General features: G+C 41.3%; 1 protein-coding gene across 2 annotated transcripts in view; it reads right to left on the reverse strand.

Moving 5' to 3' along the window:
- LOC147140022 (protein bicaudal C homolog 1-like) overlaps window positions 1-26285 on the reverse strand; it is a 59965-nt gene that overhangs the window by 31393 nt on the left and 2287 nt on the right. For both annotated transcript variants that reach the window (XM_086045900.1, XM_086045901.1), the window contains exons 2-3: window positions 12531-12577; window positions 1646-1715 (exon numbers count right to left, since the gene is read on the reverse strand). In XM_086045900.1, coding sequence (XP_085902026.1) covers window positions 1646-1715; window positions 12531-12577 — 117 coding nt within the window. The remainder of the gene's footprint in view (window positions 1-1645; window positions 1716-12530; window positions 12578-26285) is intronic.

Here is a 26285-nt window from a genome sequence, read left to right on the forward strand (position 1 = left end):
GTGAAAACTAGAGTGGCTAACTCAGCAGGAATGTTTCAATCTAAGATTTAGCTTTAGACTCCGGCATTGAATTAAACTACAAGTAGGCCTGTTTTACTGCCGCTTCTCCTCTCTCATCCCCCCCTCCTCTGCTGCTTGTTGCTTTTGCTAACATTGCATCGCACCAAATTATGGGCTCAATTTTGGAGACTGGCATAAATCCCGCGCAATTTCGCAGACGAGCGCAGGTTGGCGGATCTGCGAGAGGGAGGGGTGCAACACTATGGGAATATAATAATTCCATTTAATCAGCATGAATGTCAAATAGAGCAAATTATAAAATAGGAATGTGCAAATCTGAACGATTACAGTCGAACTGTTGCCACCAGAAAACATGTACCGTAGAGATTAAATAAGTAACATCTTAATAGCGTTAAACAAAAAAGTGTAAAAATTAGTTAACCACTCGATGCGATTAATGTTTTTGTTGTCAAATTGTACAACTTTCAGGTGATTCCACTGTGGCCCTTGCAAGCTACCAATGATGCAAATCTCTACAACCAAGTCAACATGTGACGTTACCTTGCTACCTTGCTAATTGTTACAAGGTGAAGAAGAATATAAACAGGGGATTTGCGGCTCGTAACTACATGCTTTTTTTTTTTTTAATTTTTTATTGGAATTAATTATTTAAAAAATTCTGCCCTGAAAGTTTACACAGGTCTGTTCAACACATTAACTAATACACTAATGGATATGAAAAGAAGAAGGGATTACATTTTTGGTGCAAAAATCACATGATCACATTTTGTGTCATTCATGAAACGCTATATTTTTTGTTATGATTGGACACTGATATTTAAAATTGTTCTACTTTTAGTGATGGTCTTTTTAAACTACCAGATGCATCACGACGACCCTTTTATTTTGCCCGTGAGATCAGCTTGTTAAAAAGTGCGGTCACGCAGTTTCTCACATGTCTTCTTCCAAGAACACATGTGCTCGTAACCCTAAGACATTGTCCAACATTTTTTTGGGGGGGGGGTTAGATGACGCCAATCCGGAAAACACTCGACGCTTCAACAGATGATTAAAACGTTGTCAATTCAGCACACGGAACATGCGTGCCAGGTGCTGACGGCGACGACTTCTTATGTCATTTTGTCAAATATCTCCGGCTGCGAGTGGGTGAGGAAGTTACATAATGCCGTTGGATTGCACATCTGGCTTGAGGGCTCCCATTGGCAATTCTCCTGTGGACAACAAAGTGGGCGTGGCTACAACCCCGTGTCGAACCTAGCTGATCGGCACGCCCGCTGGACGAGCTCCAAATGAGCGCCATCATCTTTTATTAGTAACAGAGCACTGGAACAAGTGACTAATGAACACAGGGGCTTTTGTTAGAAGTGACGCCCACCTGACCGGATCCATCTATCAATTTATTTTTCTTTTTTTATAACTCTTGTCCTTACTAAAGTTGCAGATTAGCTGGGGTCTGGACACCGTGGATTGATTGCTAGCCAATCACAGGGCACATCCAGACAAACAACCTTTAGTTAACAAAAAACATATATTGGTAATTATGCTGTTAATTTAGTGGGTGGGGATCTTACAAAAAATAAAAAATAAAAAATCTGACATCCACTCAAGTGGCACACATTCTCACCTTTTTTCGACTTTGCACCGATCTTCAACTTGGAAGGCCAGGCTATCTGTGTCTGTGTTTCATCCATAATCTGCAACACAATTAACATTATCAATCAATCAATCAATCACATTTTATTTATATAGCACTTTTCATACATAAAAATGCAACTCAAAGTGCTTTAAAACATTCAAAGCAAAACATAGAATTATCTTCAATCAAAAGAAAAGATAAATTATTTAAAAGTTGTTGAAAGCCAAACTAAAAAGGTGTGTCTTGAGCTTCCTCTTAAAAATATCAACAGTCTCTGCAGACCTGACATCCTCTGGCAGGCTATTCCAAAGGTGAGGACCAAAATGGCTGAATGAATAAAAGGCCGGCGCCAGAGGACCTCAGGATCCGCGAGGGCTGGTATGATAAAAGCAAATCAGATAAATTAATAAACATCATACGGTGAATCAGGGTCAAGCAGAGAGTTAAGCAGGTGATGTTTGGTTTAAAAGCAAATTTCTGTAAAATGCTGCTATGGAAAAAAAGAAAAAAAAATGTTTGAAAGATTTGCCGTTTTTAAAAGCATATAATGCATCTCAGTGGGGCTGATCGGCCGATATTAGGCCTTTTCAAAATAAAAATCGAGTTTTGACGATCAAACGCAGATACAATCTTACAAAACAGAACACAATTCTGATAACCGATTAAATGGCCGATTAATTTTTTTAAATGACATAATGAAGAAAATAACTTTTTTGGGGCCCCATATGCTTACAACAATAGCGATATGAATTAGCGGCAGAACATTGAATTGTTTTACAATACTTTAGTTCTTTAGCATTTGTTTTGCCGATTTCTTGGGTGGTGGGAATGTTTGAATATCATTATAATTGCCTGATGTTGTAATGTGTTAATGTGTAAAAACAAACACACTCATCATAAAATCTGCCGATTTTAAAAGAGCGATTATCGGTCACTTATATCAGCCTAGCATAAATAGCATAGACGTTAAGGGAATTGCAAACCTTCAATCAATTGCTACTTCAACACACACCGAGTCGCAACACATAAACAGAGCTAGCTAATTGATATGCAAAAGTCGACAAGCCTGTCACCAAATCCAGTTCATGTAGGCTGATATAAGCTGTACAGTGCAGTGCAGAAAAAGTCGTCTAAGATGTGAAAAACGCCAAAACCAAGCTACGTGAAAGCTCCCTGACAAGTCCAGTCGTCGTAACCAGGAGCACATGCGCCGACGTTAAGAAAGCAAACCTCCAACCTCCCGCTCCTCCTTTCAACCGCAGGAAAGCTCACCTTTGCTTAGCTTTCTGGCTACAAATCCACAGACAAACCTCTCGAGAGTTGCTCACCAGAAGTTGACAGAGGGGGAAAAAAATTGCAGACCTTAACGTTGAAAAAAAAAAAAGCTGATATATTCCCTATCTTAGTTTTCATACTTTCAGGCATCTTCGGGGTGAAAAAGGCAAGAATTTCTCTTAAGTGCTCCCATTTCTGACACCCGAGCACCATTTAAAACTACTTAATATTCCTCAGTGGTCTGCTGCAATAAGAAATGAGCGGTGTGTTGTAATTTAAAAGTGCACCCTGCCAAGATTAGCCGGAGAGATTAGTAACAGTGCTACAGTAATGACAGTAATTCATGTTTTTTTCCGAAAAAGAGGAATTCAAGTCAAAATTGCGTTTGTGGAATGAGAATTAAGCAGATTCATTCACCGGAGTTCATCCATCAACAACAGGTGAGCCGTGATGTTAGCAATGCGAGCCCGAGGGCACTTTGACGGCAATTTCAGTCGAAGGCAGAGGGTGGAGCAGGAAAAAAAATGCCATCCACCAGACATGGATGAAAACAGGTAGATTTGTATGCTTGATATTTTTTCACAAATGTAAAATGAATCACGATACCATGTTTGGACTAGTGAGGGTGCATAAAAGACATTTTTTGCAAAGAACATTTCTGATTTAAGTTGCCCCTTTAAAAACATTCGTTAATTGTAACATTTCTCCGGCCAAAAGGGAAAACAGGCTGTGTCCTTAAGGGGGGCCTTTGGGGGCCCAAATTAAAAAGGGAAGTGCTTCCATTCCACCATATGCTCTTGAGGGAGTAGCCCGGTCTGGTAGGCGTCGAGTCGAACGCATACTGACAGCTCCCGCTTCCCGAGCGTGACACGCATTGCACGAGCGCCACTTTGCATGATGGTCGACTGAAAGTGCCGTCAGGCCTTCTCCATTTCAGACGCGTCCTGCAATCAGTCGCATTAAAGTGGACGTGGAACAAAACATGTTGTTCAGAAGGCATCGGCGAAATTAATTCACAACAAACTTTATGCTTTGCTTTGACATCCTAATTTGCACACATTTGCACAACAGAAGATTTTTTTTTTTTTTTTTTTTAGAGAATGCCTGTGGTAGTGGTGTGCGAAGCTGACTATTTTGGTCTGGATCCGATGCTGAGTAAACAAGGGCCGGAATCGCCGATATCGATAACGATACTTTAGGTTAAGGTTGACGCATCATGGAATTGCCAATTCGCAATTCATTTTCATGAGCTCAAAGTGTTTTTGTGATGTTTGCCTTTTTATTATTAAACTCATAAAGGCCAGGAAACAATTAGGATGAAGTTTATTGCTAAATATATATCTTTTTTTTTTCCGCCACACATTGTGAATGGCTGGATTTTTTTCTTAAATAAACAAGGTGCATAAAATGATTTAAGATTTAGGATTTAGGAAACCAATTCTTCAAAATCAGCAAGTAGCAGGGAAATTGAAACTACGGTATCAATCTCATTTATCGATCCAATATGGATACCGACCTGGTATCGATATTATCGATATTTGGATCGATCCTCCCACCACTAGCATGTGGCATTATTTCCTATTTTGAATCGATTGGATCAAGCTGCACATCTGTGGACATTCAAATTGCTGTCTAATAGCAACAAAAATAAAAATAGAATGTAATCAGCAACACTTGTAAAATGTGAGGCTGGCATTACGTTACGGCCAGATTGGAGTAAATGCAACACAGAACTCAGTTTCGGTGTGATCACGTGGAATGAAAGAAAATAAGACAGAATTCGCTGAAAAAAAAACAAAAAACCCAAACCTTTCAGAAATTTTTTTCCCCCCGCTAACAAACAAAAAAGTCCAACAGTAAAAAGAACCACATTTCAACAATATTGTGGAATGATTATAAAGCACAATTTTTTCTGATGAGCCACGCTCGTCTATTCTAATTTGCCGTCATACTGATTCCAAATTAGAATAGACGAAAGCGAAGTGCCGAAATTTCCTGGTTAATGCCCTGTAACAAAGTCTCCTGGCGGCAACAAGTGTTGCAATAATATCATCGGTGCGGGCATTAAGGTCAGTTTTTCAGAACATTTGGGTCTGGAAAAAAAAAAAAAACCAAAAAAACCTGACGATTTCCACACTGGCCCGAGGCCCAGGTCACTAATCTCCAACATCCCTGTTGTCTGCTGCATGTCAAGCAGGATGATAAATAAATACTTTTGTAGCTAAATAAAGCTTTTCATCATTAAATGAAGCCAGCGGCTTGCTTCGCTCTTGCCCATCTTTCTTTTCGCCGGCCCTCTGTAACAATGACAGATGGCGTGTGTCCTGAAGTGTGGAATTTAAAACCAAAAGAAATTGACTCCCTTGGCAATTTATAAGACAACCTAAATAAGGAGAATAACAACAGCCCAATATAATATATTTTGGAATCTGCAAGTAGCAGGTGCTTGATGTTGTTTTTAGGCCGCATGTTAATAGTCAGACTCATTAGTTTGACATCAGGCATGGGCGGGTACCAATACCAGGTATCGGGCTGATACGACGTTGTGTATCAGGTACTCGTGAAGGCTGCCGATACCGACAACGGATACAATCTGACATAGATCAACTTTTCCAAAAGGTATGTTCATAATTATCTGTCAAACGAAAAATTGTACATATCAAAAGTACTAGTGGTATCTGTACGCTATAGTGGCACATACTCGAGAAGTAATACTCGTACTGGTATCGGTCTGAGAAAAAAAAACAGTGGTATCAAACATGCATATTTGACAGCATTTGGATTATTGCTTGCAGAGACGCAGTGGAGGTCAACAGAAAGCAAAAATGCGCCTTACAAATTAATCAACGGCGCAATAAGTCAAAGTAAGAAGAATTTCAGAGGGAGCATTGAAGACGTTTGCATCACACTGAGAAGGTTTTGGCCAATAAATTCAACTGAGCGTGAAATGCTGCTGCTTACTTTGCAGTTGCAGAATGGAGGCCAACGGCAAAAGGGCATTTATACATATTTTTATTCTTTGGCTGTCGACTCAACATGAGACTCGGCGTGCTTTTAGCGTTTAATTGTGTTTTCTGTGATTTATTTATTGTTTTAACTGTCTTTGTTTCTATACGTCTGGTTTTCACTTTTTGTACTGCAGGCTATGGTTGTTTTGAAAGCGCTCGATAAATAAAGTTGAGTTGTGTATTTTAAAAGTTCAACTCAACACAAAAATGAAGACACGGCGCGGCAGTACAGTGGCCTAGTGGGTTGGATTTAGAAAAATAAATTACGTATGTAAATATCAATTACTGGCAAAAATCCAATTGAATGAAAGTGGATTTAAATATTGGAAGAGTTCATATACGACTAAAGACGAGAAGCTATGTAGAGCGGCGACACAATAAAATAGCACGACACATGTTTGCCTCACAACCGAGAGGTTCTGGGTTCGAATTTCGACTCTGGCCTTCCTGTGTGAGGTTGGCGCATTCTCTCCCTTGTGTGAGTTTTCTCTAGGGACGTCCTCCACACATTCCAAAATCAAGCATGTTAGCTTCATTGAAGACTCTCAATTGTCCATAGCTGAGAATGTGAGTGTGACCTGCTGTCCGTCTACGTCTTTACGTGCCCTGCGATTGGCTGTCCAGGATGCCTGCCTGGCAGTTTTGAGTTTCAGGGTTCAAATCTCGCCGCTGACCCTTTCTTTGTTTACATCTTCTCCCCGTGCTTGAGTGGGTTTATGTTCATCTTGCCCACCCGTGATCTTAATGAGGACAATAGAAAATGGAGGACAAGGCACAAATAAAGCGCGTCATGCTGAAAACTGCCGTTCAAAGAACACGATGGTTCCGATTACTTTCCCAAAGTCTTCGAGCTGCGCCGGCTTCACCGGGGATGTCTTTGAAAAAGGTCCTTGTTCAAAGAGCGGGAGAGACATTTCCTGTTCTGCGCTGCTGTTCTTGGCGGCGGCGTGCAGATGGGACTGATTTCTGACAAGACCACACACTGCTTTAATGGGTGGACGCCGTTTATTTTTGATGAAAGGAATCGCCGACAAGTCTCCCGGTGCACAAATTCGTTTACCTATGCCTTTAACGCTTCACCTTTCTCTGCCGACGCCCCTTTGCGGAATGCGTGCATAGAAAACGTCGCCGCCGATCGGTTCCGTCTCGCAGCCTTGACGTGATGATTGGCTCCTACAGGTTTCCAGCTGCTGTGCGAGCAAAATCAAACATGAAAAAGAAAAGTCCTGGACTGGAAGACGGCACATGTGTCGGACACACGTGACTGTGCACGTGCACGTGCACGTCCGTACGCACGCTCGCACAAAGAATAGCGCTGCAGCCATCAACATGGCAGAGGCATGTTTCCTCCTGGCTCGCGCTGCGATGGTGCAGCTGTTGTTTCAGCTGGAATGCGCGTGTGTTGTGTGCGTGCGTGCGTGCACGTGCGCGTATGGCAGCAGGAGACAGAGGGCTGTCGCGGGGTTGTAAAGACGTGAGCAGACCTCGAGGCGGCATCACCAGAAACGATGCAGTTGACGGTTTGGATTTAAGACAAGGACATTTTAATGAGATTGTCGTCGTTCTTCTGGATAATACAGTGGTTTCACTACGAATTAAATACCAATATAATCAGATTTTCTCATGAAACAGTGAATGCTGTTCAGAAGGTATGGGCAGGAAGTAAAGGGCATGCGTTACTGAGCTGAACATTATTCCGTATGAATTACATCAGTCCCGTTGTAACGCATTACCACTAATCATATATATATATATATATATATATATATATATATATATATATATATATATATATATATATATAAATAATTGGCAGATTAATTGTTTTTGATTCCAAATGTGGGAATTTGCATCATCTTAAAAAAAAAAAAAAAAATCAATATCAGTCGGGCCCTAATATGACTTAAAAGTTTAATTTGTTCCGTGACCAAGCTGGTAACCCAATTTATCGGTGTATCCAATCAATTTTCCCCATCGAAATGAATTGAAATGCTATTCCAGTAATCCATTCCGCTTGCCAAGGCGCTGTTGATTCACTCTCAACTACTCTGCTCTCCAAAGACGACAACATGAAGTTAGCTTTGAGAGGTTGAGCAACATCCAAACATCCGCGCAGACCTCCGCTATGGCACGACTCCTCCAGGCAGGATGATTGTGTTGTGTTTACATACAACAATGGCATAGCAAACCATTCAGAGGCAGATTCTCCCATCCCGTAAAAATTGTTGCTCAAGGGCACCTTGACAGTGATCACGATGCACACTAGCATCTCTCCAACCACAAATGCCAAAGTCCCAAGTCCTTACAGTTGAGATGACAGTGTTACCCAACCTTGACTGAGCCAAGCTACAATAGAAAAACCTCACAGCTCGTCACCAAATAAAAGTATTTAAAAAAGTATTTAAAAAAAATAGTGCCTTGACTTTGTCGCAACATCAAGCAGAAATTAATTAAACATGAAAAAAGATAATTACCCGTTGACCAAAACACATAACTGCCTAACGAAAATCTGCTAGCTTAATGCTAACGTGCAATGCAAAACGCCCTATGCAGACTAACCAACCGGTGTGAAAACTCCACGTGGCTACACCTGACGACCTTTCACAGGAAATTAAAGTCTGAAATGACTGAATTAAGTTAACTCATCTCATTCCACTGCACGGGGGTACCTATTGATGTGGCTAGTGTGTGCACACTGTATTTCTGCCCGCTGAAAGGAACAAGAATAACTTTGCTTGAGATTTGGCACGTCAACATCAGGCCTGGCCTTGTTTACAGAACCGCAAGTGTCGGGACGAAGAAGTGGAAAAGGGTTCAGGGCCGAAGTGGGCAAGGCTCACTTCAAATCCCCTCCAAGCTTGTGCCGAGAAGCTCTGCGGTCAATATTCTGTAGTGGTTGTTGGCTTCAAGCCGCGGAGCTTTTTGCGGCATCGCCATCATTTCACACTCTTCGGGGACGCTAGGCCTCTGACGTACAGACTTGTAGCTGCAAGGACTTTATTTGATTTCACTGCTGAAGCGTGATCCTACGTTTCTTGCTCTACGGAAAGCAGCTGAGGTATTTATTCAATCACCTTGGTATCCAGCTTAAGGTTGATGTACTAGCAAACTCTTTGTCCGCACTAGTACGACAATTCGGCGCAATTGTAGAACATTTAAGGCGCACAAGTAGAATTTTCAACGACTGTATGACATTTCTACAAACTTGTATGAAAACTTTGGCATACTAGGATAACTACACGTTACTACTGAAGCAAAACCGTGCACTAGTTGACATCTGTGCGCAATTAGTACTACGAGTGAAGTGCTGGATGTTAACTTGTAAAACTTTATAATGCCACTAGTAGTATTAAAGGCACACAGTTATCAATGAGTGCCTCACTGTAGCGTACTGTCGTTTCCCTACTAGTGCCTAAAAAGCATGCTAGTTCATGGCCATAAGACAATTCAGTACACTCATAGAATAAGTGTGTCTTCCTAGTAAAAAATGTTTGACTACTGCCTTCCACTACTTTATGACATTTCTGCACACTAGTAGGACATCTAGATTGTTACTAGTAAGGCAAAACTGTGCACTGGTTGACAGCTGCACACTACTATTAAAGTGCTAGATGCTAACTAGTAAAATTCTATAATGACACTAGTTAGTTCTAGTAGGCACACAGTTGTCACTAGTGCACATTTTCTGCCTCACTAGTAATATGTAATTGTCCAACTAGCATGCTAAAATCATGCTAGTACATGGACTTTAAGCTAGTAAGACATTTCAGCACACTAGTAGAAAAATTAGGGCGTACTTAGTCGAAGGATTGTGTTGTACTAGTCAAGTTTTGTCCCACTACTTTATGACACTTCCGCACACTAGTAGGACAAATATGGCATCATTAGTAGGACAACTACTGTACATGTATCTAATAAAGTAAAGCTTCTGGTGGGCATTTTGGTGCTATAGTACGGTCCAAGGGGCTACTAGTGCATGGCACGTCTATCAGTTAGGCCTAGTCGTGTTACTAGTCCAACACAGTAGTTTACTAATAAGGTTTAATTGCATACTAGTAGGCCAAATGTGACACTAATAATGGAGGGGAAAAAGTCACTCATAAGATACTCATTCCAGTAAAGGGTCCGAATCATTGTACAGGTGCGCTTAATTGTCTTACTAGCGAGGACAAAGTGCATACTAGTATATGGACATTGAGCTGCAAAAAACAAGGGTTTTGAATAAACGCCTTTGCACACTGCTCGTCATCTTGTTGGTTTTGCATTGACACCATGAGGTTTTCTGCCGCTCTGGACTTAAAGGAAGTCCAGTAGACTGTGAGTAAGGGCTAGCAACCGGGCCTGGGGAAAAAGTGCGGGGGTGGAATATTTTTTGTTGTTGTGTGTGTGTGTGTGTGTGTGCAGCTTCGGTCAGTTTCTACCTCTGACTCTTCCGGCAACTGTGGTACCTTCACAAAAAGCCCAGCGTGCGCAGTAGCTAGCATGTCATTCATTAGCCGAGCCCGGCATGGGCGTGCTGGCCCGGCAGGAAGTGGTCAAACTAACAATTTCCATTTTTCATCAGTTTCAAGGTACCGCGCACACGCACTTCATTCATTTACGCTCAACAATAGCATCACGCAGTCCAAAGCGGTGTTTATTTTCCAGCCTTGAGCGGGGCACGGACACGGATCACGCTATCTGAGGGGCAATTGCACACAAATGGCTCCAACTGGAAATAATGTACTTGAATGAAAACATGGTCTTTTGCGGTCTTCCAACTCAAACAGCCTCACGCTAATTTCAAGCTGATGATTTAACCTTGAGCCATGACTACTATGCTGAGGTCTTGAGACCTTGAGGGGCAAAGTTGACACACCTCCAGGCAGATTTTCTCCAAATGGCTTTGCGGCACACTTACGATATTCCAACTTCCAAGTTAATGCGGTGAAGATATGTTTACGGTGTAGAGTTCTAGTAAAAATTCCATTCAGAGGACTCGTTACGCGCCTGCTTTGCATTACTTGCCTTCAGAAATGTGCATCAGGAACTGTTCAATTTCCTTCCCCATTCTGCATGGTTAAGTCCAATCGCAAATACTTAAAACAGACAAGACTGCTAAGACACTGAAAACTATTGTCCAAACGTTAATTCACTGGAGCCCTCAGAGCTTTTGACACTCATGACATACCCTTTGGCTGACAAAATTCCATCATTTCATTTTGAACAGAATTGTATAAACAAGACAGGATTAAGCTGTCCATTTGTCGTCCCTGGAAATGTAAGATTTGGCCTCAGTTTCCCATGTCCAAAACAGTTCTTCGTGCAGGTAATTCTCCACCAATGTTTATCAAATTTTCAGGGATTATTTCTCTATGTCAAGTCAAGGTCCCGATTCAAGAACAACAGTATTGCAGTTACAAAAATCAACCCACAAAAACCCAACGACAAAGCAAAACACAAGGCCACAGTTTATCCTTTGAGGTAGAGTAAAATTTGCTGACGCCTCGCAGCGATTTCAACTCCCAAAGTTTCGTGCGACTTTAAAGACGCGTCAACACTGAAAATTCAAACAAACTTCAAACTTGTGGAACGGGAAATATGTGGTCCAAACTAAAATGTGCACATATTCTTTTCCTTTTGCTATCATTCTTCATTTTCAACAAATCCCATCTAAACTAAACTAAATCTAAAAATCTAAGTACTCTCCTCTTCGCAGTCATAACAGGAACCTAGTGAATTTTGAATGGAGTCCAATCGCAGACATTTGAGCTAAACGCAAGCAACACTGGTTGCAATTTGCAACCAGCGGCCATGATTGCTAATCTTTTTAAATGGCCTAAAACTACCGAAAGGTTTCGCAACAGTGTACTGTTTTTCAACCATTGAAAAAGTGTCATAGGCAGCACAATTAATGTCAGGTATATTGAAGACTCTAAACCCTTCGCAGGTGTGGGTGTGAATTATGATAATGTTACAGTAGTTTACAATAAAATTAAATATACTTTATAGGAATTAAAACTCAGTCTTGCTATGGATGAACACTTATGATGGCGGTGATAGTGTTTAGACAGCTATTTTTTTCTCGGTTGTCCTTAGTATAAAAACTTTGAGAACTGCTGGACTAAATCAATTCACACAGTTAACTGATAACAGATACTACGAGTTGTACAATGATAAGGGAGTTGCTGACTAAAAATATTCACGTACTCAAAGTTTCAGAACATTAACTAAATCACTGATGAAGTCAATGAGGCCGAGCGGGCTATCGTCAAGCCCCGACGTTCAAATTGACGCGCACGTTTTCAACGTTTACAACACAAACGTGTACTTTGTGTTGTTACATAAGTAAGAAAAAGGCCCGGTGTTGTGTCAGCTGCATTACGGGGGAGCGTGGTGGCCCGCAGCGGTTCAACGTCAGTGTCAGTTCCATCGCTTTGTGTTTTGTTTGGATTTGTAATCAGGAACAACTGGACGGAGCACCTGACATGTGTACACCCCTCTCTCCCCCCCCCCCCCCCCCTTTCCATAAAAGACACTCAACGAGCAACAACACAACCCAAAGATAATAAAGCAAAAGCCCAAGTGTGGACAACACTCTTAACACTCACCTTCTGAAAGAAATCCTCCCCGCCGTTGACTCTCCCCTCTGAGGCAGCTAGAGTGAGACAGAGAAGGAGAACAATGATCATTTAAGTCACGGCCAGAGTGATCTCTCTTTAAGATTGTCTCTTCACATGGCAGCATTTATTCACACTTTCTCGCTCATGTTATGTTTGGCTAGTTATTAGTACCGCTCATTTACAGGAATTGTATTAAAGTCATGCTATGTAATCCAAAAGATTGAAAAACAATCCTGTGTGACTAATTGAGGGACACAGGGCAATCGTTGGTATTACATTGTACGGTACGGAAGCCAGGAATGGTGTAATTAATACAATGTTTGGGTCAACTGTCGTTGAATTTCACTCTTTGTCGGATTCCTAGGCACAATTCTGGGAATAGCTTGGAAAGTGCAGTTTAGGAAAGAATATGAACCACATAAGAAGGGTCCCAGTGCAAACAAAAATCAAAATTTACAAGAGCTGGGCGCTTGGAAGTCTTTTTCCGAGCACGAAATAGAATATGGAGGAACTCCCTCGGCGGGGCCTGTAAGTTGACTGCAGCTGGTTGTTAATAAATGTGAACCACGCAGTTTTATTGTAAAATAAGACTGAAGAAATAAAACTGAGGTCAGTATATTATGAGGTATCACAATGCTGGCTTCAGACATTGCACGTAATCACGCTGTCTAATCAAATCATTGTATAGGATGATTCGTTTTAATATATACAGAAGCCTTGCCAAATATAGTCAGTAAATGCATAGGAAATGACAACATATGCAAACTTGTCTTTGTTTCCGTTACCTAGCTACAGCCATTTTCTACCTCGCTAGTCGGTGAAAATGACGTAAGCATGAATTTAGTGGCAGTAAGATAAAACTTTTAATAAAAACAAACTGAATGTGCCCCTATTGTGCCAATTACATGAAGTGGACAAAAAATGCTTAGCTTCACGTCCATGTCTAAACGGTCAAAGAGTTAGCTTGCAAGCTAGCTTAGAGAATTCATCAAGAAATTCATGTTTGCTACCGTCATGTGATCAGTGATTGAGACGAAACATTTGGAACACTAAAACTGATCGAAAAGAAGACATTGTCCTTCAAAACTTGTACAAACGCATCTTTAAATCAATCGAATTCTACTTGTATCCGGCCTTAAATTTCTGCTTCACACAAAGTCGTACAAAAACTGAGCTCAATATATTTAATAATATCACAAGGCTGACTTACATGTTTTCAAGCTGTCTAAGTATAGAATGATTGATTTTTTTTAAAGTGTAACATTTGCCGTGGCAAGATCAATAGATGTATATAAAATGCCAAAAGTTCTATAGTAGAGAAGATGTTTTTTCTTAAAAAAAAAAGAAAAAAACACTCCAGCTGCACAAACAAAGTTAAACCATCAATTGAAATCAGTTGAATTAAGATGCTTTTTACATGAATGGTCCACTGGACAAAAAACATCACGTTTCCACTTTGTGACACTTTAGCTAGCAGATAGTTAGCTTGCAAGCTAGTACGGAGAACTCAGGAATTCATCAACACTGTGACAGACGTGCTCTCACCATGTGAACAATGATTTAGATCAAACACTGTAACTGATTGAAAACAACAGATTGTGCTTCAAAACTCGTAGGAGCGCATCTTTTAAACAACTGACATCTACCCAGCATCAACTTTGTTCTTCATACGATTTTAATTCGAGTCACAGCTGATGCAACAAGCAGCAACCCCTGCAATTATTCAGCTGTTAAATATGACACATGCAATTTGATTTTGATGAAGTACCGCTTTGATACGTCTACTCAAATTGGAAGAGCGACCCGTGTTGGATGAAGATGGAGGGCCAAACACCAAAGTGAACGAGGCTTGTCGTCACTCCAACACATCTGCAAGTCTTCCAAACTGTGGCAGCTCTGCTGATGTAAAATACATATCTGTCCTCCGAGGAGAATTCTCATGTTTCGCTATCATTTGAACAGGAAGTTTTAATGACGTCTTTTAACCAACGCTGCCCGAGATGGATTTTTTGCCGTCTGTCGGAATCTGGGTCAGGCGCATCTGCGGATCTGAATGGGGGAAGATGTTTAAAAAAAAAAAAAAAAAAAAAAAAGCAGTCCAGACCTTCCCATATTAACACTAATATTTTCAATGCATATGCAGAATGTGAGAAGCCTACTCCCAAAAAAAAATTCGGAGCAGACGTTTGTGGCCTTTGGCGATGCACACCTACATCATCTAGGAGACGTTACACTTTCACAGGCTGCCCAGTAAACAACAACCCAAGCACTTTATGATCACGCTGAGACCATTTTTCTGTAGCTACATTTCAGACCTAATTTAAGCCAAGATAGTTCTCGCTCCCATATCACACTAATAACAGATGGTGTCTGGATATTTGCTGGATCATGGCTGAAAAAAGAATACAAATACAAAAAACTATTGGCTGTTATGTGGACAGACACTTAAACAGAAGTTTTCAGAAGCTTGTGTAAGTCTATGATAAAAGACTTCATCTGCTTCTCTGAAAGAAATAATCAAAAATTATGTTTAAGATTAAGGAACCAGGGTGGTTTAACGGGTCTGGCTCAACCCCAGATTGGCTAGTGACGGGACATAAAATATATCTCAGCAAATTTCATAGACAGATCACAGAGACATTGGGGCTGCACACTGACAGGAACTTTGGTGAAAACACGAGCAAAAACCTCAAACATGCTGAAAGCAAAACATCCGGTCAACAGATGCGTGGCGCGTAAACCAGCCGTGGGAGGACCCAGACCTGAGACGGGAAGATTACGACACCCACTGGGGCGCTTATCATGACAAGGACCCCATCGGTGCACCGTTTTCAACACCTACTCCAAACCTGGATCTGCTGACATGCTTTGACTTCCAAAAGAGAATATTGCAGTTCACCGCAATTTATGTTGCGAAACACTGAAAAAAATGCTAACAGGCTTGTCATTTGATTAATCGAGAGAAACATAACTTGGGAGTTTTTTCTTCATTGAGCAGCCTTTGAGTTCACCTCAAGAATTTGCAACAATGATGGTTCTAGAAAAAAAATGTCCTTGCTTGACAGTCCACAACAATTTCTCTTACAGGCCTGTTGCAGCTTGTCAATAAGTCTGACAATGTTCTCCTATATAAACCTACAATAATCTCCTGTATAAATCTAAAATAACAACTACAGATTATGTTCAGGCCTATAACAACAGTATGGATAGTCTGACAGCAATCTCCTGTATAAAGCTACATTATTCTCTTCCAAAGGCCAACAAAAATCTCTTGTATAGGCCTGCAATCATATCCAGTCATGTAAAGCAACATCTTCAAGCCAACACAACACAACACTATAACAACACAACACTCTTGTACAGGCTATCCTTTACAGGTTTACCGCAATCTCCTGTAGAAGACTATAATAATCTTAATAATCTACATTCTCTTGCGGACCTTCGGCAATCTCTTGCACAGGACTCTAATACTAAAAACCAAAATCCCGTTCATATTGTACATTCAAATTTCTGAATCCGAATATAGGCCCATCATACGAGAGATTAATTCTACAACATCATCTGTTCTCAGGCCTACAACAACATTCTGCATCGACTCACATTTTCTCAATGAAAAATGACAGCAACAGATGAATCAAGATGAAAATAACTCAAGACCAATTTCTGTTGTGATCACCCGATGCAGTACCAACGATGATTGTTTTAATGACATTAAGGATGCAGTAATGAGTTGGTTTTTGTCACTGCATTTTCCCTGCAACGTTGCCACCTCTCGACTTAGAAGAGAGTGCTCGTCTTTAGCCCGCCAACCAAAATTACAGGCCTTTGCGGAGACACACTGACTGACTTCTTCAACGAGGACTGCAGAACGCATCCTTTGTTTAAGTATATTTTCGGCATTTTGTAGGAGAGATCGTTACTTCCGTTATGACTTTAAAATAGAGCGTTGTTCGTTTGTAGCTCTGGTTACACAAGGACATGGACGGCACTTGTCTCTGTCCAGCAACACATGGTGCTTGGGAGGTGTAAAACTATTGAAGAAAAAAAAACGTTTTCATATGGCCTGTCTTTAGGGCTGATTTTCATCAATTGTGGTAGAGTCTGGAATGTATTCCCCGCAATAAACGGAGATTCTCTGTACTATGGGAAAAAAACGATTGTTTTTTTTAATATCATAAAAGACCGTGATGTGGCCATTATGCCAACAATGTGGGTAGTAGTTCCTCAGAAGCACACCCTTCAAATGCCATAAACCATATAGTAATGCAGCAACACACATTCTTGGCCATTAACTCAAGAATGTGCTGAAAGCCATCCAGTCAAAAAGAATAGAGTTCTTCCCCGACAGTTTGAAGACGATCGCTTGAGAATCCCAAGCATTTGAGCGCTGACAAGAAATCGAGAAAACGTCCTAAGTCGACTTGTCAGTTTGCGGCAGCGATGCCAATTACCGAATGCATTCGATGAGTCCATCTGTCGCAGCACGTAAAGAAGCGACGAGCTTCAGACGAAAGCATGAAGGCCTGAACACTGACAGATGATACCCGAGTCTGTTCTCCATTATTTCATGGACAGAGACTAAATCCGTGAGATTCCACTGTTGTGACACGGGCGGAATGTAAACAGTGTTGATTTCTACAGTTGTGGCTACGATCCACGTGCAACACTCGAGCAAACAATACCTTCTAACTCCATCCAGAATTTTTTTTTCCTGGTGGATTCTTGCACTCTCATACAAGTTCAGCTTTAATGGGAAGGACGAAATCCAGGTTGAGAGAAGGCCAAATAGAGCCCAAAATATCCACACTCCAGAAAGAACATTCATCACAGTTGTGATGTAAACAAGTGTCCATTCATTTTAAGCACTTTACACCATTCAATCAGTTGGAAACTACAGTTTCTCCCGTATATATTCTGTGTGCCGTGTCACAGTCTATGATGAGCACTGAGTGGTTAGTCTGTTTGCCTCAGTCATGACGATTGGGGTTCGAATCTCGGCTCTGGCCATCCAGAGTGGAGTTCGCACGTTTCCCCCCTGTGGTTGCGTTTTCTCGAGGTACTGCGGCTTCCTCACTCCTGCCTAAAACATACACGCTGGGTGAATATGAGTATGAATGGCCCTCGGTCTATTTGTGCCCTGCGATTGACCAGCGACCAGTCCAGAGCGTACACACCAACAAATCGCCGCTCACAGAGGGCTATCTAGCCAAGGAGACAATTATAGTTTCTTGGCCGATTATTTGACTCCAATTAGTAACAAAAGTTAAAACGACTGAATCGGAAAGCTTTCTACTTCATGTCAATTTATATAATGTTGGTGTTTGAAGTGCGTAAGGCTGCAATACTCCATCATGACTCAGTCATGCTAGCATGTAGCAGCCTTAGCGTTCCTCAATGCAGGCGCGTGACTGGGCTGAGGGGCGTTTCTTTATTTTCTAGGGCTGTCACTCACGAATCGATTGTCAGAGCGATTATTCCAAGCGTTACTTGGGCTTTATATATTTTCCGTTCACGTTTCCCACAATAACGACGTCCCTTTACACTCACACTCGATCACTGCTTGCCGATGTGTTGATAGCGCAAGCTATGCTTAGCTTAGTTAGCTGAAGAAGCTTTAACATGTTTAACCAGTCGCGAAAGACGCTTTGCTCCCGTAAAGTAGTGACAAGGCTTAAGCGCGTTCCGTGCTAGTTTACTTAAAAAGTAAAGGCCGTGCCTTGTCTAAAACAGTGAACCCTACAATGATCGAACCACGTGAGCAAGAATCTACGAGAGAAGTCCAGATATCAAGCTGTTTTTTTTTTCTCGCCTCCTCCCGCATCATCCCTCATAAATGATGCCAAGCGATTACACAAGGCAGCACATTCCTGGTGCCTGGTATCTCCAGCCCAGTATCAGGTCCCCTGCAGAGCAAAGGGAGGGAGCCTCGCTTGGAGACTGTTGCTGTGTAAACATGACATTGTTGGGAAATCGCCGTTAATCATATTAGAACCACCGCCGCAGTATTCCTCTCAAGTCTACTTGGCTCACTCAACTGTGTCTACTGATACTGTAAAATATGTCCAATCAAATGCTCCCTTTGCATCACTGAACAGAAAATTACAATCAAGTTCAAGCAAATCATATTTCCTTTTTCGGCACTGAAGTGGGGAATATTCCAGGATGGACAGAAATAGATCCAAAGGAATTGAAAAAAAAAAAAGAAAAAAACCCTCTCTAATCAGGCAAGGGGATTTCGATGAAATGCAGCTAGCAGTCAGCGCTGAATGATCAGAGCGAGAACAACAAACCAAAACCAGAGCTTCTCCAAAAGGCAAACACCGAAAGCTCTTGAAGGGGAGTGGTTAAAGTGCCGAGTGGCATGTATGTGTATATAAGTCAGGGGTGCCCGCCGCCTACCTCTGCCCCCCCCCCCCCCAACCCTCAAAGAAACATTTCTAAAATAGCAACCGCAAACCAGACAGAATGTAAATCTGCACTCTGACAAGGGCAGAAGAAAAAGATGTTGGAGAGCCATGGAATAACAGATATTCATTTACAGCTCCGGCAGCACAGAAATGGGTCAGAGAGCTGAAATAAGAGTCCCCAGGCTGCGTTTTTTTTTTTTCCCCCCCTTTCTTTTTTAAGTAATGAATTACAGGTTTTTCCACCGACTGGAGCTCAATTATATTACAGCTGCTGAGAGCTTCATCACAGCCGCGATGGAGGAATGCGGCACGCAGGCAAAGTCTGAATAGAATCGTTTTATTGTACCAGCATGTTATTGAGGCGGCGGGTAGGGGGGGGGGGGGGGACAAGAAGGTGCGAGAAAGGAAGGAAAAGGTGGTGACAGAGCGGCAGAGAACCCTGCTGTGAAATCGACTCGAGTTACACGGTGGTTACTGCGATTGACTGGCGACCAGTCCAGGGTGTACCCCGCCTGTGGCACAAAGTCAGCTGGGACAGGCTCCAGCTCAACCGCAACCCTCATGTGGACAAGCACTACAGAAAATGGATGGATGGATACATTGCGGTTACGCTGCATGTTACTGACATTCGATTAAGTGCAAAATGGGTACGCATATCCATGCATAGGCCACTAATGAGATTCAATGCTAGAAAGGTATTAAAAAGCCTGCTTTTACCATATGATGATAATGCTCAGCTATAAATAATAATCAGCGAGAGTACAGCTTCCGCTTAAGGTCATTTTCAATCAGAATAGATTTGAATGCACGTTTATGTGTTTGGAGTAATCGGAAACCCCGCGTTGGATCAAAGACTGCATTAGCAAAGCGTTAGCCAAGTAGCCAAGTCATTTTTAACTTACTGTCACAATATCAATAAAAAAAAACCAGCAATGTGCCAGCTAAAATTATGATTTTTTTTTTTTTAATGTGTCTGTGTAGATTATCAGTCATCCAGGTCATGGTAATCGGCAAAGGTTGAATCGAGGAAACTTGTTTGTTGAATTTGGCTACAATTTTGGCTTCTCACTATTTTAAAAACAATGAATGTGAAAAACGGCTCGGGGCGTATGCAACTTCCCGACCCTGTGAAAGTACCCTGAATGCACCATGTTACTTGTCCAGCAAGCGTGAAATTTATGTGATTCTGCCGTCCCTAAGCATGCTTTAAACCGTTAATGACAGCCCAGTCTGAGTTTACTGTAAAACTAAACACACAAGAAAAAGAATTACACACAATGTATATTCATATACGAGACATATGCTCCGTTTTTAATACATCGCCGATGCTAATGTCAATGTAAAATACCATTGACACGCTAACGGGAAATTAGCGTCAGGCTCTGTGAGTGATATTCCTTCAAATAACGAATTTTCACACACAAACACTGTAGGAACACATGCAATCTGGCACTAGAAGAATACTTGAAGGCACACATTCTTCCTAATATTTAAAAAATGAGTTATATTATTTAACAGAGCTCAATCACAACTTTGCTTTTCCATCCTTCTTATCTCATTCTAAGTGTGTACTCCATACATGCACAGCGTTACACTACCGCTAAGAGGTCAACGCACGCACACCAGGAACAGCCGGTAATGATCTCTATTCATTCTTTTTTAATTGCTATTATTGTAGTATATTCTTATTCTACGTTGCTACAATTCTCATTTCTGATTGTTCTTTTAGGTTACATTTCAAATTTGAAGGAATTCCAACACACAGTTCCAAATGATATGGCCCATAATATACACAAGACTTGTGAAAATAAAAACAGATAAGATTAAATAAATACGAGAAAGAGATACGGGAGATGCTGAGTCACGGTTTGAATGTGTGCTAAAATGCAAGACAGCAAAGGTGTGGATGTAGCGGAATGAAAATTCAAGAGGCTTGAATTTCACGTATTTACAAGGTCATTCTGTACTTGACAAAAAGAATAGAGTGTTTAAGAATAAAGTGTTCACCATGCAGGGATGAATGGACATGAGGCTATGATGGTAGTTCAGAGTAGTCCAGTTTTGGCAGTGGAATAAATACTCAGTTTTGAATTCAATGAATAATCCTTTTGTTATGAATTGTGATTTCAACATCAATCAAAATAATCGTGATTATGTTTTCCATAATAGCCCAGCCCTTTGGTGCATTAACATCAATTGTTTTAGTAGTCATTAAAATTTAACTTATGCATTAAATCAACCTCGGCCGGGAGTTGGCGGCAACATCTGCAGAAGGGAATTGAAAAAAATGAACAGATTAAGTTACTGAAACTCCAAGAAGGTCATTTCCTGCTTCTGTTGCTTTCACACTAAAAGGCCTTTCACCATTGACAGCTGTGTTTGCTTTTATTGTGAAATCGTCAAAGGAAATGTGAAGCGACCTGTCCTCGGAGCAGCTTTTTTTCGATGGTGGCACCCGTTGGTAATGACGCGTGGAGTACTGTTACAAGGAGGCGCGGCTGCACGCAGCTATGCGGGGATGATGGAAAAAGAAAGACAAATGCCTGAATCTTTATTAAAACAAAACAGGTTTGCTATGAAAATAAGGGTCATCATATCAACCAAGACTAAAACAAATCTTGATAAAATAAAACACACACAAAAAGTTGACATATTGTAACTTGTCAAGATTTTTGTCTGAATTAGAAGCACAGCCGGGGTGAGGTTTGTTCTCGCACACAAATGAAAAGTGAGGACAACAGAGCCCTGTTTGAATCCTCAGGAGGAAGCAAGAGAAGGCCAAGGACTGCGCCGCATTCCCCCTCAAGACACACACTTCCTGTCCAACAGTCTTACTCAGCACCCGGGAGGAAGACGAGGATGAAGCCTCAAAAGAAGGAGGTTTTTTTTTTTTTTTTTTTCGTATGGCATGACACGACTAAATAAAAGACGGTGACACCTGTGGTGGTGCAATGCCACGCGTCTGTACCTTATTTTCTATTGTGTAACCATGGTTATTATAGTCAACAAACGAAATGAGGAAAACCAAAATTGAAATAAAAAAAAAAAAAAAAAGAAAACTATAACATTGAAATTATATTTTACGTTTAAAAAACTTCTAAGTATGGCAACAATTTTTTGTCATTGCCAATTACTTTCATACATGAGTTTTTGGGATTGATTTTAAAAATCTTTATTTCAGTATGACTGCATGTTTGTTCGCTGCAAGGCGGAAGGTCGAACAGCCGTCTGGGAGTTGTGGTCCTTTAACTGTGTCGCCCAGAACCGGTTATCTGGCGGCAGCCAGTAAAAAAAAAACATCCCAGTGGGCATCTGATGTCAATTCAACATAAATATGACATCAAAATCTTTCACTTGATTGATATTCAACATCAATATGACACCCAAAACATTCAGTTGATGTTGAATCGACATCAGATGCCCACTGGGATCACCAGATGACATGGCTCCTGTGGCTGCCCTGCTTTTGTCATTTAACTCAGGCCGAAACGCGACGCTAGGTAGCAAATGCTCTCCTTTTTTGCTTCACATATGAAATGTTTTAAGTGTTTATGTATCCGTCAAATAAACCACAAGCGCTTTTCATCTGTCAAGCCGTCCGTCCAATTTGGCTGAGAGTGACAGGTAAAAGAGTAAGTGGGCAAGTGGGTTATAGTGCTTTGCGGGGGAATACTTCTCAATGAGAAATCAAGCCACAAATCTCCTTTGGAAGTTGGCAAGCTGGCAAACAAGGGACGGAAAGTGAGACCATACTAGCTTTATTTACCGGTGATACATCTTACTGTTTGATTTGTGGAGGGGTTGTTTTTAAAATATTTTTCAAATGATAATCAGCTAAATTTGGGAGAGAGGTGGGATACAACCTGGACTGCTTGGCAACCAATCTCCGGGCACATCTAGACAACCAGTTACGCTCACATTCACAAAATTTAGAACGGGGGTGAGCAATTCATTTTGCAAAGGGGCGCCATGAGAAAGTGGAACACTTGCCGAGGGCCGAGCCAGCATATCGATTTTATAACGAGCGGACGATGAAGTAGTTTGAACAGTGGCATACTGGAAGTGTACAGTATATGGTCACGCGACAACACCAGCCCACGCCTCCATTGGACCCAGAGGCAAATTTGATTTTGGATCCTCTAATTATGCCAATAAAATGGATTATTGGTCAGTGTTACACTATAAGAGAGGACTGGGGTTGATTTACACAAAATTATACAAAATGGTAAAGCACTAAATGGATAGTGACGCTGTATAAGGTTTAAAGAGAGAGAGAAAAAAAATAAAATAAACTCCCTTAACCCAAATATATTAACTTCTGTACATTACTCCATTCTTGCTCAATATGATTCAAAAATTTTAAATCACATTTATTTGCAGCAACTTGACCCCGTTGTAAGTATTGGACCACAGCTTTAATATAATGTAATGCAATTTGGAAGTTGCTTAAAGAGACCTGGAACCGCATGCAGACAAAGCGGATAACTAGCCCACAAGTAAATGTTAATGCTTTCCCACCACAGTGACTTGTCTATTAAAAGATTACAAAAAAAAAAGCAGGAAAGTGACCACACAGGGTTTTCTTGTCGACAAAAAGCCATCTTTCAGGCTTTCATGGCGCTGTCAAGCTCTCCAAGCTGTTACAACTTGGGAGTTCTCGGAAGTGCTGCCAAGAAGACAACAGTAAAATTCGATGGCTACCAGGGTGAGATTCTGTTTTCATTGTTTTTCCTTACCCTTCCCCCCCCCCCAAAAAAAAAATCTATTTACTGATTCGACCGGCTAAGTCCAAACACAAAGCTGGAACTGCTGGCTTCAGAGTTTCCATTTTCTCCTGGAGAAAGTGGGCCAAAAAAAGAGACGACTGCAAGGTTTCCGAGTCACTATGAAGTCATGCCAGCTAATCATCTCTTCGTGCTCATTTTTATTTTCCAAAAGTCACACAACCCGTGACGACATGCCCGTGCGCTCACATTTCGAAACGACCCGTTCTCCTCTTCTCATTTTAGCTTAACTCTAGGAGCGCTTCTTTCAATTCTTGACTAATGGCTCATATAATTGCAGACTTTCATTCAGTTCCATTTTCCATATTATAAAAAAAAAAAAAAAGTATGTCAATCCGATTTCAGTAGCCAACAATGTATTATGGGATACTGGTAAAATGTGATTAAAGGCTGCACTATCTACTAAAAATACACTTTAGCCCTTGATCCTCCACAGGATGTGTTGTGTAGCAGGCCACAATTGGGATGCAGCTTTGTTGGCAGGACACGTGGACACCACACGGGCCGAAAGTCATTTCGGGCATTTCCGTGTTGCCCAGGTCACATTTGCCTTCATGTGGTGTTTACACTGGAAGTGGCGAAAAAGACTCCATTCCTAAAGGCTTTAAACTGACTTTAAAGTTCGACTACTGGTCTATAAATCACCGAGTGACTTAGGTCCTGAATACATGAAAGAAATGCTAACAGAATATAAATCCAGAAGAGCTCTGAGGTCCGAGGTCAATTAGAGAAGTCCAGAGGTCAAAGAAAACATGGTGCATCAGCATTTAACTGTTACGCTGCACGGAAAAAGCAGTCAATAAAAGTGATGTCAGCCCCAAGTGTAAATACTTTGAAATCCACGTTCAAATCCATGCTTGACTTTTTCACTTTGTGCGTATGTTTATATTACTTCTGGTTATATCCGGATCCTTTTGGCTATGATAGTCATGAAATTTTCAGCCAGTTTCATCTACACACGCAGAACGTCGGTCTACATACACCGACGAAGGGTATTCAAAAGATGATTTCAGATCACATTTGGGACAGCAGCCTACTCGTTTACATGAACATTTCTTACTATCTATTTTTACACTATATGTTTTTTTTTTTTTAACTTTTAAAACAATCTGCTGCGTGCTGCTATAACACCTGCATTTGCCCTCTTGGGGTCACAAAAAGATGATTTTATCTTACGTTGGCTCAAATGCTTCACACCACCACTCCAAGCAAGTCCACTACTTAACAAACAATTGGACAGTCAGGCCATCAACTTAGGCAGAAATCACAGATTCAAAGCTATCATTTGAGCACCGACCGCAGCATACTTCGACAGTAGATTTGGGCCAACTATCATGAGTGTGTGTGTTTTTTTTTTTCTTTTTACAAAGGAGTGAGCCAGAGATACGGTCACACACAATTAAACCGGACATAAAAATACACCAGACCTCTGGTGAAATAATGTCCATACAATCAGAAGGAGTTACAACACGTCAAACAGCAGCTAATCCAATGAAAACACAGCCAGATGTTAAAGACTGACAACTTTCTGACACAAACACTGAATCGAGTGAGAAAGCTGGATTTGTTTTGGGGGGGGGGAGCGATACTTAATCGAGGTTACTTCAGAATAGCTTTGTTGATGCTTTGTTTGTATTTTATTTTTTTGCTGCTCTCCGTTTTAAAGAAGCAGTTGTGTCAACAAATGTTTGTAATGACCATAACATCTATGCACATTTCCATTAGCCCATCTACAGCGATTAGCATTGTACGTTAGCATTAAGCTAGTGGAGGTGTTTGAGTACAAAATGTTTCATTCTCGTTTGTTTTGTGTGTCAGTCTAACTTAAAGTTCAACTGAGAGCGACAACAACAGCATGAAGCAAGCACGCTAGCATGCCATTTGGATAACAGGCGGAAATGAACGCTTTTAAGTGTGTCTGAATAAATCTAAGTGTACATGTTTATGTGTAAATGTTTTTAAAGCGTGTGAGATGGGTTAAAACTTAGGCCGATTATTGATCAGCAAGTTTTACAAAAAAAAACGATAACTGATCACCGATCTGATCAGCAGACAGACCAATCCATCTAATCTATTCAAACTTGTTTAATTACTGTAGAGTCGATCCCCCCGCTATTCACGGGAGAAATTGAAATTCTGTCATGCATTCAAGTGTTTCTTCCCTACGAGTGCAGAAAAAGCACACGAGTGGTGTCGTATGATCATCAGTGAGGGGAAGACTGCCTATTGAGAAACCCTAAGCACAACATGAGCAGACATCCTGCATCATTCCTGGAGGCAGGATGAGGTCAAGGGTTAAAGAGGTTTCGTGGTTCAGATAATGTGGCCTCCAGAGCGCTGGACTAATAAATAAAGCAGAGGAGAACGGCGGACGGAGAGACTTGCTTTCTGTGACCAGTCCCAGCCAGGGCGACACCGAGACTGCTGGCGAACCAACAAACCGGGAACATCCAATCAACTGGCTCCGTTTACACACCGCACGAAAACATGACACACACACACACACACAGCGTGACGTGGCGCATGGTATGTCCGGGACACTTTGGATCTTG

This window comes from Filicampus tigris, chromosome 11, assembly GCF_054856515.1.
Source record: "Filicampus tigris isolate MCC_2025a chromosome 11, RoL_Ftig_1.0, whole genome shotgun sequence".
NCBI lineage: Eukaryota > Metazoa > Chordata > Actinopteri > Syngnathiformes > Syngnathidae > Filicampus > Filicampus tigris.